This window comes from Sapajus apella, unplaced genomic scaffold (genome assembly GCF_009761245.1).
Source record: "Sapajus apella isolate SASKATOON/1434 unplaced genomic scaffold, GSC_monkey_1.0 scaffold103, whole genome shotgun sequence".
Taxonomy (NCBI): Eukaryota; Metazoa; Chordata; class Mammalia; order Primates; family Cebidae; genus Sapajus; species Sapajus apella.
Window position 1 is genome coordinate 4,510,167 of NW_022437043.1, and position 14,209 is coordinate 4,524,375.

General features: G+C 46.9%; 2 protein-coding genes across 11 annotated transcripts in view; one reads left to right on the top strand and one right to left on the bottom strand.

Moving 5' to 3' along the window:
• Positions 1 to 3,958: 3,958 nt before the first annotated feature.
• NDUFB11 (NADH:ubiquinone oxidoreductase subunit B11) lies at positions 3,959 to 7,014 on the bottom strand. The gene is made up of 3 exons (XM_032258520.1): positions 6,266 to 7,014; positions 4,415 to 4,545; positions 3,959 to 4,241 (listed from the first exon to the last, which is right to left on the bottom strand). The coding sequence occupies exons 1-3, from the start codon at positions 6,470 to 6,472 to the stop codon at positions 4,118 to 4,120; spliced, it is 462 nt and encodes a 153-aa protein (XP_032114411.1). The 5' UTR covers positions 6,473 to 7,014; the 3' UTR covers positions 3,959 to 4,117.
• Positions 7,015 to 7,156: 142 nt separating this feature from the next.
• RBM10 (RNA binding motif protein 10) overlaps positions 7,157 to 14,209 on the top strand; it is a 37,724-nt gene continuing 30,671 nt past the window's right edge. For 4 of the 10 annotated variants that reach the window (XM_032258455.1, XM_032258456.1, XM_032258459.1 and 1 more), the window contains exons 1-3: positions 7,182 to 7,320; positions 9,155 to 9,296; positions 11,118 to 11,159. In XM_032258455.1, coding sequence (XP_032114346.1) covers positions 7,251 to 7,320; positions 9,155 to 9,296; positions 11,118 to 11,159 — 254 coding nt within the window. In that variant the 5' untranslated portion in view covers positions 7,182 to 7,250. Of the gene's footprint in view, positions 7,321 to 9,154; positions 9,297 to 11,117; positions 11,160 to 14,209 lie in introns of all 10 variants that reach the window. The other 6 variants (XM_032258457.1, XM_032258462.1, XM_032258463.1 and 3 more) reach the window with 3 other exon arrangements.

Genomic DNA, 14,209 nt, shown 5'->3' on the forward strand with positions numbered 1-14,209 from the left:
TCAGGCTGCTCCTTGACCATTTCGGGCACATTCTTGCTCCGGCGACTTGGTATCAATTGTTCATTCTGCCAGAAATGCTCTTGCATCTGTGTAGCTCATCTCAGGCTTCCTTCATATTTTTTTCCTCAAGTAATCACTTTTGCTGACTACCCTATTTAAATTCAGGTTCTACCCTCCCCCAACTCCCTGACACCCCCTTACCTTATTTATTTATTTATATTTTTGAGACAGGGTCTTGCTCAGTCACCCAGGCTGGGGTGCAGTGTCGCGATCTCAGCTCACTGCAACCGTCGCCTCCCAGCCTCCAGCAATCCTCCACCTCAGCTTTCTGAGTAGTTGGGATTACAGGTGTGCACAACCACACCCAGCCAATTTTTGTATTTTTTTGTAGAGATAACGTTTTGCCATGTTGCCCAGTTGCCCAGGCTGGCCTCAGACTCTTGGCCTCAAGTGATCTGCCCACCTCAGCCTCCCAAAATGTTGGGATTACAGGCATTACCCACTGAACCCAGCTCCTGTATTTAAAGTTAATGCATACTTATCACTTCCCTACATACATATAATATACAAATTAATTGTGCTGTTTATTTTCTGCCTCTCCCAGCTGGAATATAGGCTCCATGAGGGCAGGAATTTTTAAATCTTTTATTCCCTGCTGTATCCCCATTGCCTATAACAGTGCCTGGGAAGGAGGATCGCTTGGGTCCACGAGGTCCAGGCTGCAGACAGCCATGGTCACTCCACTGTACTCCAGCCTGAGCAACAGAGCAAGACCCTATCTCAAAACAAAAATAAAAACAAAACAACAAAAACAGTGCCTGGGGCCCCGTAGGCACTTCAATAAATATTTGTTGAATGAATACCTCCTGTCATTCTGAGTTTTATTTGTGGACAGTTTCCATTGAGTCTAATATTTCAGGATCAAAATTTGCAGCTCCACATTTTGTTAACATTGAATCCTTCCTTCCGTCCATTTTCCCTTGATATATTTTCAACTTCACAGTTTGGCTGCTGTGAGTTTATTCTGTGGTGCTTATGTTTATTGGTAATAGTTACTGTGAATCTGGTAAGATGTTCTGTTTTTATTTTCTGGGTAATCCTTGAGAAAAACTGTAAGCAATCCCCCGTAGACACTCCAAAATTGTCTGGCATGGGCTTTGCTAATCTGGGTTTTCTTTTTTTTTTTTCTTTTTTTTTCTTTTGAGACTAAGTCTCACTCTGTTGCCCAAGCTGGAGTACAGTGATGCAATCTTGGTTCACTGCAACCTCTGCCTCCCAGGTTCAAACAATTCTCCTGCCTCAGCCTCCCAAGTACCTGAGATTACAGGTGCACGCCACCATGCCCAGCTAATTTTTGCATTTTTGGAGACGGGGTTTCACTATTTTGGCCAGGCTGGTCTTGAACTTCTGACCTCATGATCCACCCGCCTCGGCCTCCCAAAGTATGTTTCTTGACCTGAGTGCTGATTACATAGGTGTGCCTAATTTATAAAAAGTAAATGAGCTTTATGGGCTTTTCTGCATGTATATATTAATTCAATGATTTATAAAGAGTCAGCCAGTGGCTGGGCCACGATGAGGGAGGGGAAATGTAGTATTGTAGTCAGAATGGGGCCAGGGCTTGGATTTTAAGATTAAGTCTAAGTGCAGCCCTTTGACCAGAATGGAGGCTTCTAGAGAGCCCTGGAGCTTGATGAGGCAGAGCAGAGGGGAAGGAGAAGTGTTCATCCTCAGGGACTGTCAGCCAGAAGGCAAGGATGGGTATGGGATGTCACCTACACAGGAGGTATCAATACCAAACGTTTATCAAGCACATACTATGCCAGTCACTGCTCTAAGTGAACAGAAGAGCTGGGTGCGGTGGCTCACACCTACAATCCTAGCACTTTGGGAGGCCGAGGTGGGCAGATCACGAGCTCAGGAGTTTGAGACCAGCCTGGCCAGCATGGTCTCTACTAAAAATACAAAAAATTAGCCAGGCATGGTGGCATACACGTATAATCCCAGCTACTTGGGAGGCTGAGGCAGAAGAATTGCTTGAATCCGGGAGGTGGAGGTTGCAGTGAGCCGAGATCTCGCAACTGTACTTAAGCCTGGGTGACAGAGCGAGACTCCATCTCACACACACAAAAAAAGTGAGCAGAACATACCTGAATACCTGCCCTTCTGGAATTTACATCCTGGTGGGGGATGAGTGGAGAGAATATGCTCTCTGGGTGCCAGGCTGAGGTTAATATACAGGGGTTATTGCTCCAGTATACCCAGGTACTTGGTTGCTAGGGTACCATGCCCCTTTCACTTCCATAGTTCCACTAACTGCAGCGAGGAGGGGAGAGAGTGCTCCCTTTTACACATTAGTACTCTCTGCTTTGGGGTGTATACACTTGAGTTGGGAGACTGGTCCCACAAAGCAGTGCTGGGGCAAGGGAAGCACTCAGGGTCCTCCTTACTTGTAGGAAGGCTCATGCAGATATGGCTCCCACCTCAGCCACATATAAGTGGATGTGGGCTCTCCTGAGACTCAGTAGCTAGAAGTAGGGCATCGCCTCTGGTGGTGAATATGGCAAGCCAGATTTTCTTCCTGCAGCCAGTAGCTGGAAGCTCCTACACCCTCCGAAGCCCCAGGTAGGGACAAGCACCGAGATGGTAGCAATGAATCCATGAGGTAGGGATTTGAATGTGGGAGCTGTGGAAGAAGGGCCACGAGGGGGAAGGCAGAAATGCCAGGAGAGTGAAGGGAAGCTCACACTTAACAGAGATGCCTTTGAAAGAAACAAACTCAGCCAAGGCCAGAACAAGTCCCCTACTCCATCTGCCAGACTGACAGAGAGCAACCCTGGTGCAAGGAGACAGCCTATTCCCACAGAGGAAGAAAATAAAGGAGAAAAGACCTCTTGATTTCGAGACACGGAAAGACAAAGTGAGGAAAGGTGGGTGAGGGGAGAAACAGACACACGTGCACACACAAACACAGATGCGTATTTTGAGTTAGAGATCATCCAGATTTGGGGCAGAAGGGAATACAGGCATCCAGACTCATCAACACACAGGACAGGGGCAAACCCCAAAGCCCAGAGAGAAGCAGAGGGGACAGGGAGGGGAGACAAAACACCCACCCTTAGCAACAGAAAGCCCTGCACTCACCCTCCACCTTAATCCCTGGTGGCCCTGGCCTCTCTTCAAACATAGTAGGTCCCAGTGAGGTGGTCTGGCTTTAAAGATAGCTGCCAACAATTTCTTCCCATGTGCCACACTCCCATCCAGAGGAGCCCCGAGCCATCATGTAAGAGGCTGAGGTTAGGCCGGGCATGGTGGCTCATGCCTATAATCCCAGCACTTTGGGAGTCTGAGGCAGGTGGATCACCTAAGGTCAGGAGTTCGAGACTAGCCTGGCCAACATGGTAAAACCTTGTCTCTACAAAAAATACAAAAATTAGCTGGGCATGGTGGCAGGCGTCTGTAATCCTAGCTACTCAGGAGTTGAGGCAGGAGAACTGCTTCAACCTGGGAGGCGAAGGTTGCAGTGAGCCGATTGCACCACTGCACTCCAGCCTGGGTGACAAGAACGAAACTCCATTTCAAAACAAAAAAAACAAAGAAAACAAAAACTAGGCTATTCTGCTGGAGAGAGGCCACATGGAAGAGGACTGAAGTGCCAGACATGTGAGTGAAGAAGCCATCTTAGACACCCAGCCCAGTTGAGCCTTTAGATGACTCCAGCCCAGCCACCAGCTAGCTGCAACTACCTGAGACCACAAGAAGGGCCACCTTACTGAGCCCAGCCAACCCACAGGGCCATGAGAGAAGACTGAATTGTGGTTTTAAGCCACTACATTTTAAGGTGTTTGCTACACAGCAATACATAACCAGAACACCCAGGAAAGGCTGCAGCAGCCCTTTTAAAGCTTCCAACACCACCACCCCATGTCCCCTTCACAATACAATCAACACCAGCAAGTCAGACTTTCAGCCTCTTTATTTGTTTCCTTTTTTTTTTTTTTTCAGGTTCAAGGTCTTTGAATCAGCCCCTTTAATGAGGTACTCTGAGAAGAGGTCAGGGCAGAGGCAGGCAGGGGTTGGGGAAGACGGTGCCTCTTGAGCCCCACTCAGCAACTGGTTAGTCATCCTCTGGCAGCTGGATCTTGCTAGGGTCGAAGCAATTGGATTCCAAGATGGGAAGGCCATTGGCCTCTCGGTATTTCACAAGCTTCTCAGCTTCGCGGCGGGACCACTCTTCCATCCTGGTGGTGGTGATAGCAGGGGCAGACTTGAGGGAGCCTCACTGGACACCAATCCCTCATCCCAGCTCCCCATTCCCAATGGTACAGGAAGAAGACTCCTGGCAGAGTCCCCTTCAACCTCCACCCCTGCCTCTGCCCTCTACCCATCCCACACTCTTGGACACCCCATGCACCTCTTGTCAGGCAGATAGGCAACAAAGGTGCTGCCAAGGACCAGGGTAATGGAGACACCAAAGAAGAAGACAACTCGCATGTTCCAGAGGTCTATAACGGGGTCCTTGTCATAACCATGGGAGTCTGGGTTCTGTGGAAAAAGAGAGGTTAATAAGGGCTCCCTGCTGCCCCACAAAGCCTTATTCTGGCCCTGTATAACTTGGGTCTCCATGCGCCCCTCTTTCACTAAAGTCCTCTGTTTCCATTCTTAGGACATGTCAAACTCTTTCCCACCGCAAGACCGCTACACTTGCTGCTCTCTGCCTGGAAAGCCTTTCTTCCAGCTCTAGTCATGGCTCGATCTGTCTCCTCATTCAAAGTTTTAGATTCATCACCACTTCCTTCAGGAGGCACTCCCTAGTTACCTTGTCTGTCAAAGTTGAAGCATAGGAAACTGCTATTTTTATAGGTCACGAAAGGTTGAATATGGGCAATTTCTTATGACTCAACCTAATGAAACAGTCCACTACACCCAGGTCACTCTCTATCCACTTATCCTGCTTAACTTTGTCTTCACATCCTCTCTTCCTTCTGTGTCTCTTTTTAGCCTGTGTTTACCAAAGTAGCACACCACACCTTCTCCATTCTCTGTATCACATTATATTATCTATTATACTATTCTGTATTGTTTTCTAATATTTTATGTGTTTATTTTCTGTCTTCCCCACTATCATGTAAGCTCTATGAAAGCATGTGCTTTGTCTGATTTCCATGCTGCTGTATCCCCAGTGCCCTGAACTGAGTCTGGCATACAGCAGGCCCTCAATACATATTTGCAGAATGAACACGCATCCCATATATCCAAGCCCCTTAACCAGAGGTTAGTATTAATGAAGTACTTATTATGTGCCAGTCTTTTCACATAGACAAACCTCACAGTATCGCAGTGACGTGAAACATGGTAATAACAAACACGTTCTAGTGCTGAGTACATACTTAAGAAGTGCCAACTGCTGTTCTGACCGTTTTTACTCATTTAATTACATGAGGCAGGTGGGGTGTCTTATTTTTTCGAAGGTGTCTTATTACTGTTCCCATCTTACAGACAAAGAAACTGAGGCACCAACGGGTTATGCTACTTTCCCAAGATCACATGGGTGGATAACCGTCAGTGCTGCCTGATTTCACAGCATCTGCTATTAATACAGCACAGCAGATCTGGTAGTCCTAAATTCAAATAACAGTTCCACTTCCACCATGTATTCAGTTATGTGAGCTTGGGCAATCCACTTAACATCGCTGTGTTTCAGTTTCCTCGTCTGTAGGATGAGTATAATAATAGTGCCTACCTCAAAACGGGGTTATTTTGAGGATAAGATGAGTTAATCCCCGTAGAGTGTTTAGAACACAGACAGGGGCCGGAGCGGTGGCTCACACCTGAAACCTCAGCACCTTGGGAGGCCAAGGCGGGACGATCGCTTGAGCCCAGGAGTTCGAGACAAGCCTGGGCAACATAGCGAGATCTCATCTCTATTTAAGGAAAAAAAAAAAAAAAAAAAAAAAAAGGAACGCAGACGGCAACGAGCAACTGCCATATCAGTGTTTAGTATAATCGTTGTTGTACTATATTTCTTCTAATGTGTTTTGACTGCTGTCCACATGAGGTGTGGTTTGTCTGCAAAATAAAACCAACCCTGTCTCTGGCCCTGGAATGAAGATACCGAGAGACAAAGGAGGAACACAAAGTAGGCAAAATTCCCAAGTCTTCTTTCGCCGGCCACGCAGTCCTCTACCAAGAACGTCCTGTACAGCACCCCAACGGTCGCTCCCGGATTGACCCCTTCGGCGTTCCGTTTTCCCCTCCCTCTTACCGTCGCATAAAAGTTATCGTCCTCGGGTTCTGGGTCCTCTTGCCATTCCACGGTCGGTTCCGGGGGCCGCTTACCCGCCGCAGCGGGTGGGGCGGCCACAGTCCTGGAGAAGGTGGATTCCCAGCGGACGCGGGCGGCCGGGAGCCCTCGCGTCGCCGCTGCCGCCCAAAGACGGCGAGCGGTCAAACCTAACAGCCCAACCGCCATGACAGTTGGTGCTGCAGGGGCTCAGGGGCGGAGACGGAAATGCGACTGTGCGCAGCTGCAGTGGGTGCGAGCGGGACAATTATCGCTCCGCCCCCGCCCGCTTAATAGGTCCCAGATCTGATTTTGTTTTCCAATGAGACGGAGCGTAGAGCAACCCTCTTTGCCTCCAGTTGTCATGGCTTTGTAGGGCCAACCGTTCTCTCACTCTTTTGGCCAGGCTGAGAAATTTCTTATTGATGGGTCTGCTAATTTCCTGGATAGGAAGAAATCGGTGACATTTGGGTTGATACATTTCTCAGCCAATCGCCCAGAGAGTTCTCTCGCCCTTTGGGGAAAGAGGTGGAGCTTCCGCTAGTCTTTCATCTTCAAAGGAAGTCAGGCTTCTAAAAAGCGGGCCCTGCCAGATTGGCCAATAGCTACTCCTTTTCTCGACTAGGGGAGCGTTCGCACGGGGTGTGAGGAGGTGGCAAGCGCTTGCCAATCAGAGGAGGCCAGGGCTGGACCCTGGCGGGCAGCGACCAATCACCGGGGCTGGCCAGAGCGCGCTTCCTTAGTAGGTGGATGGTGGTCGGAGCGCCGACTCCCTTCTCGTCGTCGCCATTTTGAGCTGATGACTGTGGCCGGCTGGCAGTAGGCGGCAGTGAGTTTCCCTGGGAGGGCAGCGCGCTTGGCGCTTCTCCCCTCCCCGCGATCTGCCTGCAGCCTCGGACTTGGTTGTTGAGCGCTCCGGCTCCGGCTGAGCTGGGAGAGTTGGAGGAGGTGGCGGCGGGCCGAGGTGATGTCTGGGAGCCCTCCCTTGACAGCCCGGGCCGAGAAGGTGAGCGTCGACGCTGGTCGTGGGGGCGGAGGTAAGGGGCCCGGGGCGGGGGGAGGCGGGGACGTAGAGGAGGCGCGAAGGCGGACTTCGGGCCGGGGGGATGCGTGGAACAGACGGGTGCGTGCAATGTCTTAACCCGGGAGGGGGTGGGTTTTTTTTTTTTTTTTTTTTTGGTGTGAGCAAAGGCGCGTGCGCGACTGGGACACTGGCTGGGTGCACGCGGGTTGGGGGAAGGGAGGGACGGATGGGAGTGGGCTGCTGTGTATCACTGTGTCGGCTACACCGAAGTTTCTTCGTGGGGAAGCGGTTGTCTGCGACTTTGAGTTTGTGCATGGGAGAGGGATGCTGCTCTGTGTTAACTCTGGTGTGTATTGGTCCACTGGGAAATGTTCTGTGATTCTGGTCTCTTTTCCTGGAGGATTGGAGGTAGGATGTGACTCTGGTCTTTACCCTTGGTGGGGGGTGTGTGTCTGTGACTCTGGTCCTTATCCATGGGGCGGGGCTGGGGGGACGACTGTCTTGTGACTGGCCCAAACCCTCTTATTGGGTGGAGAGGGGGATTCAGGGAATGTGTGTGTGACTCATTGCCGCTTCTTTTGGGGAGTTCGGGGAGTTCATATCTGTGACACTGATGCTCATCCATGGAAAGGGGACCCAGTGTGTGTAATTGTGGCCCTTACTGTGGGTTCCTTCTGTGATGTGGGCCCGTAGTTATTTGAGACTCGTGTCTGTGACTGGCCCGTGGCTGTGGTAGATGTTACTGTGTGACTCTGGCCCCTTTGCCAGAGTCTCTTGAGGGTTTTTGTATCTGGCTCTCAGCCGCCAGTGCCTCTGGTGTGATTCTAACTCTTGCCCACCTGGGAGCAGGTAACTCGGGTTCCCTGTGGCTTGAGGAGGAAGAGAAAATTGGAGTGTGTGTGTGCGCGCATAGAGCAAAGGTGTGGCAGCAACCTAGAATTGGGCAGGTGCTATTATTGCCTAGCTTTACCTGATTCCTATTCATAGGGTGGGGCCCGAAGATCTGGGATTCATCCTGACCTCTGGCTGGGTCACACGGTTCTCAGGACTCCCTAAGTTCTCACCATAGCCCTGAGGGTTGGATGAAGTGGCTGTTGCTCCATCCCAGTAGAGCACAGTGGTTCAGAACAGCCTCCAAAAGGGCCCCTTTTGCCTGTGGAAAATAGGCTTGAGCCCTGGGGAGAGAATCACCTTGGGACCTTGCTGCACATAAGAGACAGGGCTCAGGGCTGAGCCATTTGCTGTGTGAGGGCCAAAGCTGTGTTGGCCAGGAGCCCAGGGAGGTGGCAGCTGTCTCGTTGCCAAGTTACCCCCTTCACACACACCCCCAAGAGCCTTTCATGGTCTTTTGCTTCCTTAAAGGGGGCAGCCAGCAGCTTCTTGGGAGGATGAGATGGTACCTTGGGGCCCATGGAAGGAGCCTGGTGCGTGCGTGGGGTCCCCGTTGTTGTCAGATCTTGCCTGATGTGCTGAATGTCAGCAAGACTTTCAGCACTGAGAGTCCCCTACCCCCACCCTGGATGCATCCCCACGCTTGAATTTCTCTACCTGTCTCAGGTGGCAAAGCCCTGATCACACCGTGTGTGGCCTTGCCAGGTCTTTCTCCAAGATGCCCTCTGTCTGCCGAAGGCCTTGCTGTTTTCTAGGGCAGTGGGCTCTAGCCTCGTGTTTGTGAGGAAAGGAAGGAGCAGGCCAAGTATGCGGTACCTTCACATTATGATGCACATTATCCCTGCACAGTGCTGGGATCTGGAAGACAAGGCGGAGAGCCTTGACAACAATGTTTCTCAAGGAGGCCCTCTCTGTCCCAACTGCTTTGACCCCTTTCTTCCCTTCACTTTCCCCAGAGTCCCTGCAGGAAGAATCACCCAGGCTGGCAGATCATGGTAGCAGCAGCGGGGGTGGCTGGGAAGTGAAACGGAGCCAGCGGCTGAGGAGGGGCCCCAGCAGCCCCCGAAGGTCCTATCAGGACATGGAGTATGAAAGACGGTGAGTTATCTGTTCCAGCCTTCCAAACAGCCTAGGCTTGCCTCTATGTGAGAATCGATCCAAGAAGGTGCTAGGATGGGACTTCTGGGTAGAGGAAACAGCACAGCAGATGGGTTTCTTTTCAGCAGACAGGTATTTGGCACCTGTTGTGAGCCAGGACTTGTGCTAGGCTCTGAGAATGCAGTGATGAATGAGACATGAGATGCATCCTTCTCAGTACTCAGGGTGTCACAGGGAGGCCATGCAGTTTACAGGTGGTTAAGAACAGCTTGGTGGGTACCATGGTTGGATGGGAGGGTAGGAAAGGATCAGGAGAAAGGGAGGAATCAAAACTGACACCCAGATTTCCAGCTTGGGCGACCTTGATATGTTTGTGTGGTACCATTTAGCAAGGTGATGCCAGCCACTGGAGGAGGAGGAGGAGGAGGAGGAGGAGGAGCAGCAGCAGCAGAGGTTGAGGTTGGGGCTGTAGCTTGGGGTATGAGGGATGGGTGGGAATGATGCCATCAGAGTCAGAATTTGCCCAGGACCACTAGGGAACAAGCCAGGTCAGATAGTGGGAGACTCCAGGGACTGTGTGGGCTACAGTTGGCATGATACTTACTTGGAATGGAAACTCTCAGTTATTTCTTCAACTCTGCTATGAACAAGGAATAGCTGGAACACTGGGTAAAATTCAGAAATCCTGAGTAAAATTCAGTGATCCCACGCCAACCAGGTGATTCCGAGGCAGGTGACCCAGCCATGACACTTGAAGATTGCCTAGAAAAGCAGACCTAACTCTCATAGAAAGCCTCTATTAAGAGTCAAGAGTTAATAGCTTTATAAAAAGAGAGAAAATAATTTTTGAAATGTCTTACAAAGAGTTTCTTCTACCACCACCCCTTTTAAAAACGTAGAATTGTAATATTTTGTTTTCTGAAAAGTCAGCCCAAATTTGAGATAAGGTCATCACCTAGTGTTATTCAGTCTTGACTTTCACTGGAAATGTTTTTTGAATATGCCCTAAGTGCATGTAGAAAAAAAAAAAAAGAAATGTTTTTTGAAGGACATTTGCTTTTGGATGGTATTCACTAGAAGTGCCCTGTGGCCATTTCTGAGTTTGATTAGCTGACATACATACTTTGTTCAAACTTTATTACCAAGTAAAACCATCGACTTCTAAAAGCCCTCAAGTGCAGAGATTTGAGTTCATCATACTGTCCAGTTTAAGGTAGGTTTCTGTCATAGGTCAGCACAAGGCTTCTCCTTACCATGTTTATTTTTTCACTTTTATTCCCAATTCCCACCCCTGTGGGTAGCTGCTCTGTCGTGTTTGATATGTATCCTTCTATGATACATGCCATAGAAAATATATCATATGGATACATTTTCATAGAAAATGAAAATATGAAGTATTGTTTTGAGTGTGTTTTCAGTTGGCACACATGGCATAGTGCCACAGTCTTCTTTCTGTTTCCTGAACTTTGTATTTTACTCTGTGGAAATTTTTTTGTTTTTGAGACAGGGTCTCTCTGAGTTGCCCAGGCTGGTCTCAAACTCCTGGGCTCAGTCAGTCCTCCTGCCTTGGCCTCCCAAAATGCTGGGATTACAGGCGTGAGCCACCGCAACTGGCCAGTAGTGCTGTATTTTTAACATCTGTCTGTATTGCCATGTGAATGTTACTGCTTTATTTCTAATTGGTGGCAAGAGCATCATGGTGCATGTCCACTGCATTTTACTTAATTCCCTTAAGAGTAGATGTCTGTTACTAATTTTTATGTGCTAACATTACCTTTTTTGCCTTATCTTTTAATCTATAGTTCTACCTTTTGCATTTAGATTTTTAATCCGTCTAGACTCCACTTTTGAATATGGCATAAGGTAGGCTCTGGTTTTATTTTCTTCCATATAGTAGGCAGTTTTTCCAGTACCACCTTTTAAATGGTCCATTCTTTATTGATCTGTGGTACCTTATCTGATTTCAGGTTCCCTCAGGTACATGGATCTGTCTTGAGTAATGTAATTTGTTGCATTGGTCTGTTTGCACATTCTTGTGGAAGCACCTTACTGTTTTTATTATTATGGCTTTATATAATGTCTTAATAGCTTCTTTGCACTGATTTTTCAAAGTTGATTTAATCCTTTGTGGGGCTTTATTCTATATAAAAAGTTTTATCAAAGTCCCTCAAAAACAAGAAGAATTTTGATTGATATTGCACTGAACTTCTCTGTGAATTTGGGGAAAATTGTCTTTGTAAGTAGTCATCTCATCCAAGACCTGTGTAGAGAATATTTTGAAATTCATGTAAAGAGCATAAAAATCTTTCATTTTCATAAATGGAAATACAGGTCTTATGTATTCTTTGTTCAAGTAATCCCTAGGTACTTCAGTCATTTTCATTATCTTTTTTTTTTTCCTCTCTCAAGACGGGATCTTGCTGTCACCCAGGCTTGAGTGCAGTGGCGACCTCCCCAGGCTTAGGTGATCTTCCTACCTCAGCCTCCCAAGTAGCTGGGACTATAGGCACACACCACCATGCCCAGCTAATTTTTTGTAGAGATGGGGGTCTCGCCATGTTCCCCAAACTGATCTTGAACTCCTGGGCTCCAGTGATCCACCTGCCTTGGCTTCCCAAAGTTCTGGGATTACAGGCCATTATCTTATTTTTAAAAAAATACTTTTCATGCTGGTATTTGCTGGGGTAGAGGAAAGCTGATGATTTCTGTAAGTTGCCCTTGTTATTTCTAATACTTCATTGTTGATTCTGATGTTCTTTCGAAGTAGTTAGTCATATTGTATGCAAATCTTTCCTGTCACTTTTTATTTCTTTTTCTTCAGTTGTAGCATTGTCTAGGACTTTTAGTACCATATTAAATAGTGTAAGAGATATTGGGTGCACAAATTAAGATTCACTTTGGCTGGTTGTGGCAGAAAATCCAAAGAATAATGGCTTAGACAAGATAGTTTACTTTTCTTTACCATAAAGGCAATCTGCAGATGAGCAATTAATCTAGGGCTGATAGACAGCCCCTTCTTTGTAGCCATTCTCAGCATATGGTAGTTGAGATAATAGGAAGAAGGGAGAGGAATAAAAGGGAATGTGTCTAAAGTTTCTCCATTAAGTATGATGCATCCAGTAAGTTTTTAGAATGTATCCTTCAATAAATCAAGAAAAATCTCTCATCTCTGTTTGCTAAGGTTGACCATAAGTTAAGTATTGAATGTCAAAATCATGTGCTTTTTTTCTCTTTGTCCATTAATTTCATAAGTTGTGGCCTGGCATGGTGGATTGCAGCACTTTGGGAGGTGAAGGTGGGTGGATCGCTTGAGGCCAGGAGTTGAAAGCCATCTTGGCCAAAGTGGCGAAACCCCATCTCTACTAAAAATACAAAAATCAGCCAGGTGTGGAGGTGCATGCCTGTAATCCCAGCTACTGGGGAGGCTGAGGCATGAGAATTGCTTGAACCTGGGAAGTGGAGGTTGCAGTATGCCAAGATCGTGTCACTGCACTCCAGCCTGGGCAACAGAGTGAGACTTTGTCTCAAAAAAATAAGTAAATAAAAATTTCATGAATTGCCTTAAATTATATCCTCAGTATTCTTGAGCTGTACCCCACTTGATCATGATATGTATATGTTTATGACTTCTTACTTTGAAAATATCTCAAATTGCCGCCTCTCGGTCACAGGCATAATAAAGGACTCATAATTCAAAAAAAAAAAAAAAAGAAAGAAAGAAAAGAAAAGAAAATATCTCAAATTTACAGAAAGGTTGCAAGAAAAAGTATGATGAATTCACATATATCCTCTACTCAGAATTACTAATTGTAAATATTTTGCCACATTTGCTCTATCACTATACCTTTACATATATACATACATGCGCACGCGTGCGCACACACATATTGTTTTTTCTCAATCATTTGAGTTGGTGGCAGACATGACCTTTTAAGTCTGGCAGCATGTACGTCCTAAGAACAAAGGCATTCTCATCCATAAACACAATATACTTACCAATATCAGGAAATTTAACAATTACATAGTACTTTTATCATATATAAAGCCCATATTCAGATGTTATCACTCTTCTTAATATCTTTTATAGCTGATTTTCCCCAATCCAGGATCCAGTCCAAGATCACGTATTGCACTGAGCTCCTTTATAGTCTCCTTTAATCCAAAACAGTTATTCTTTGTCTTTCGTGACCTTGTCTTTTTTGTTTTTCCTGAACCTATGGATTATATTGAAAGCATATTTTAAGGTTAGTTGTTTTGTAGAATGTTTCTTAGTTTGGATTTTTTTAATGCTTACTCATGAGTTTTTGGCAGAAATGTTATTTAAGTGATTTATGTATATTTTTAAAACCTTGTTAGATATTATTAGCTATTGTATCATGTAGGATATCTACACCTGTATTTATCAGTGAAGTAATCCAATCTTTTTTTTTTTTTTTTTTTTTTTTTTTTTGAGATGGAGTTTCACTCTTGTTGCTCCAGGCTGAAGTGTAGTGGTGCAATCTCAGCTCACTGCAACCTCTATCTCCCAGGTTCAAGTGATACTCCTGCCTCAGTCTCCCGAGTAGCTGGGATTACAGGCACCTGCCACAATGCCCAGCTAATTTTTTGTGTGTATTTTTAGTAGAGACGGCGTTTCACCATGTTGGCCAGGCTGGTCTCGAACTCCTGACCCTGGGCGATCCACCCACCTTGGCCTCCCAAAGTGCTGGGATTACAGGCACAAGCCACCGCACCAATAATTTTATTTTCAGTATTTATCTGGCATTGTAATCAAGGTAGCCTCATGACATGAAGTGGGCAGCCTTTGCGATTTCTCTCTTTGTTGGAGAAATTTGTATAAGAATTATCTGTACCTTGAAAAACTTGGTAGGACTCGCCTTTAAAAGCATCTGGAGGCTGGGCGCAGTGGGCCG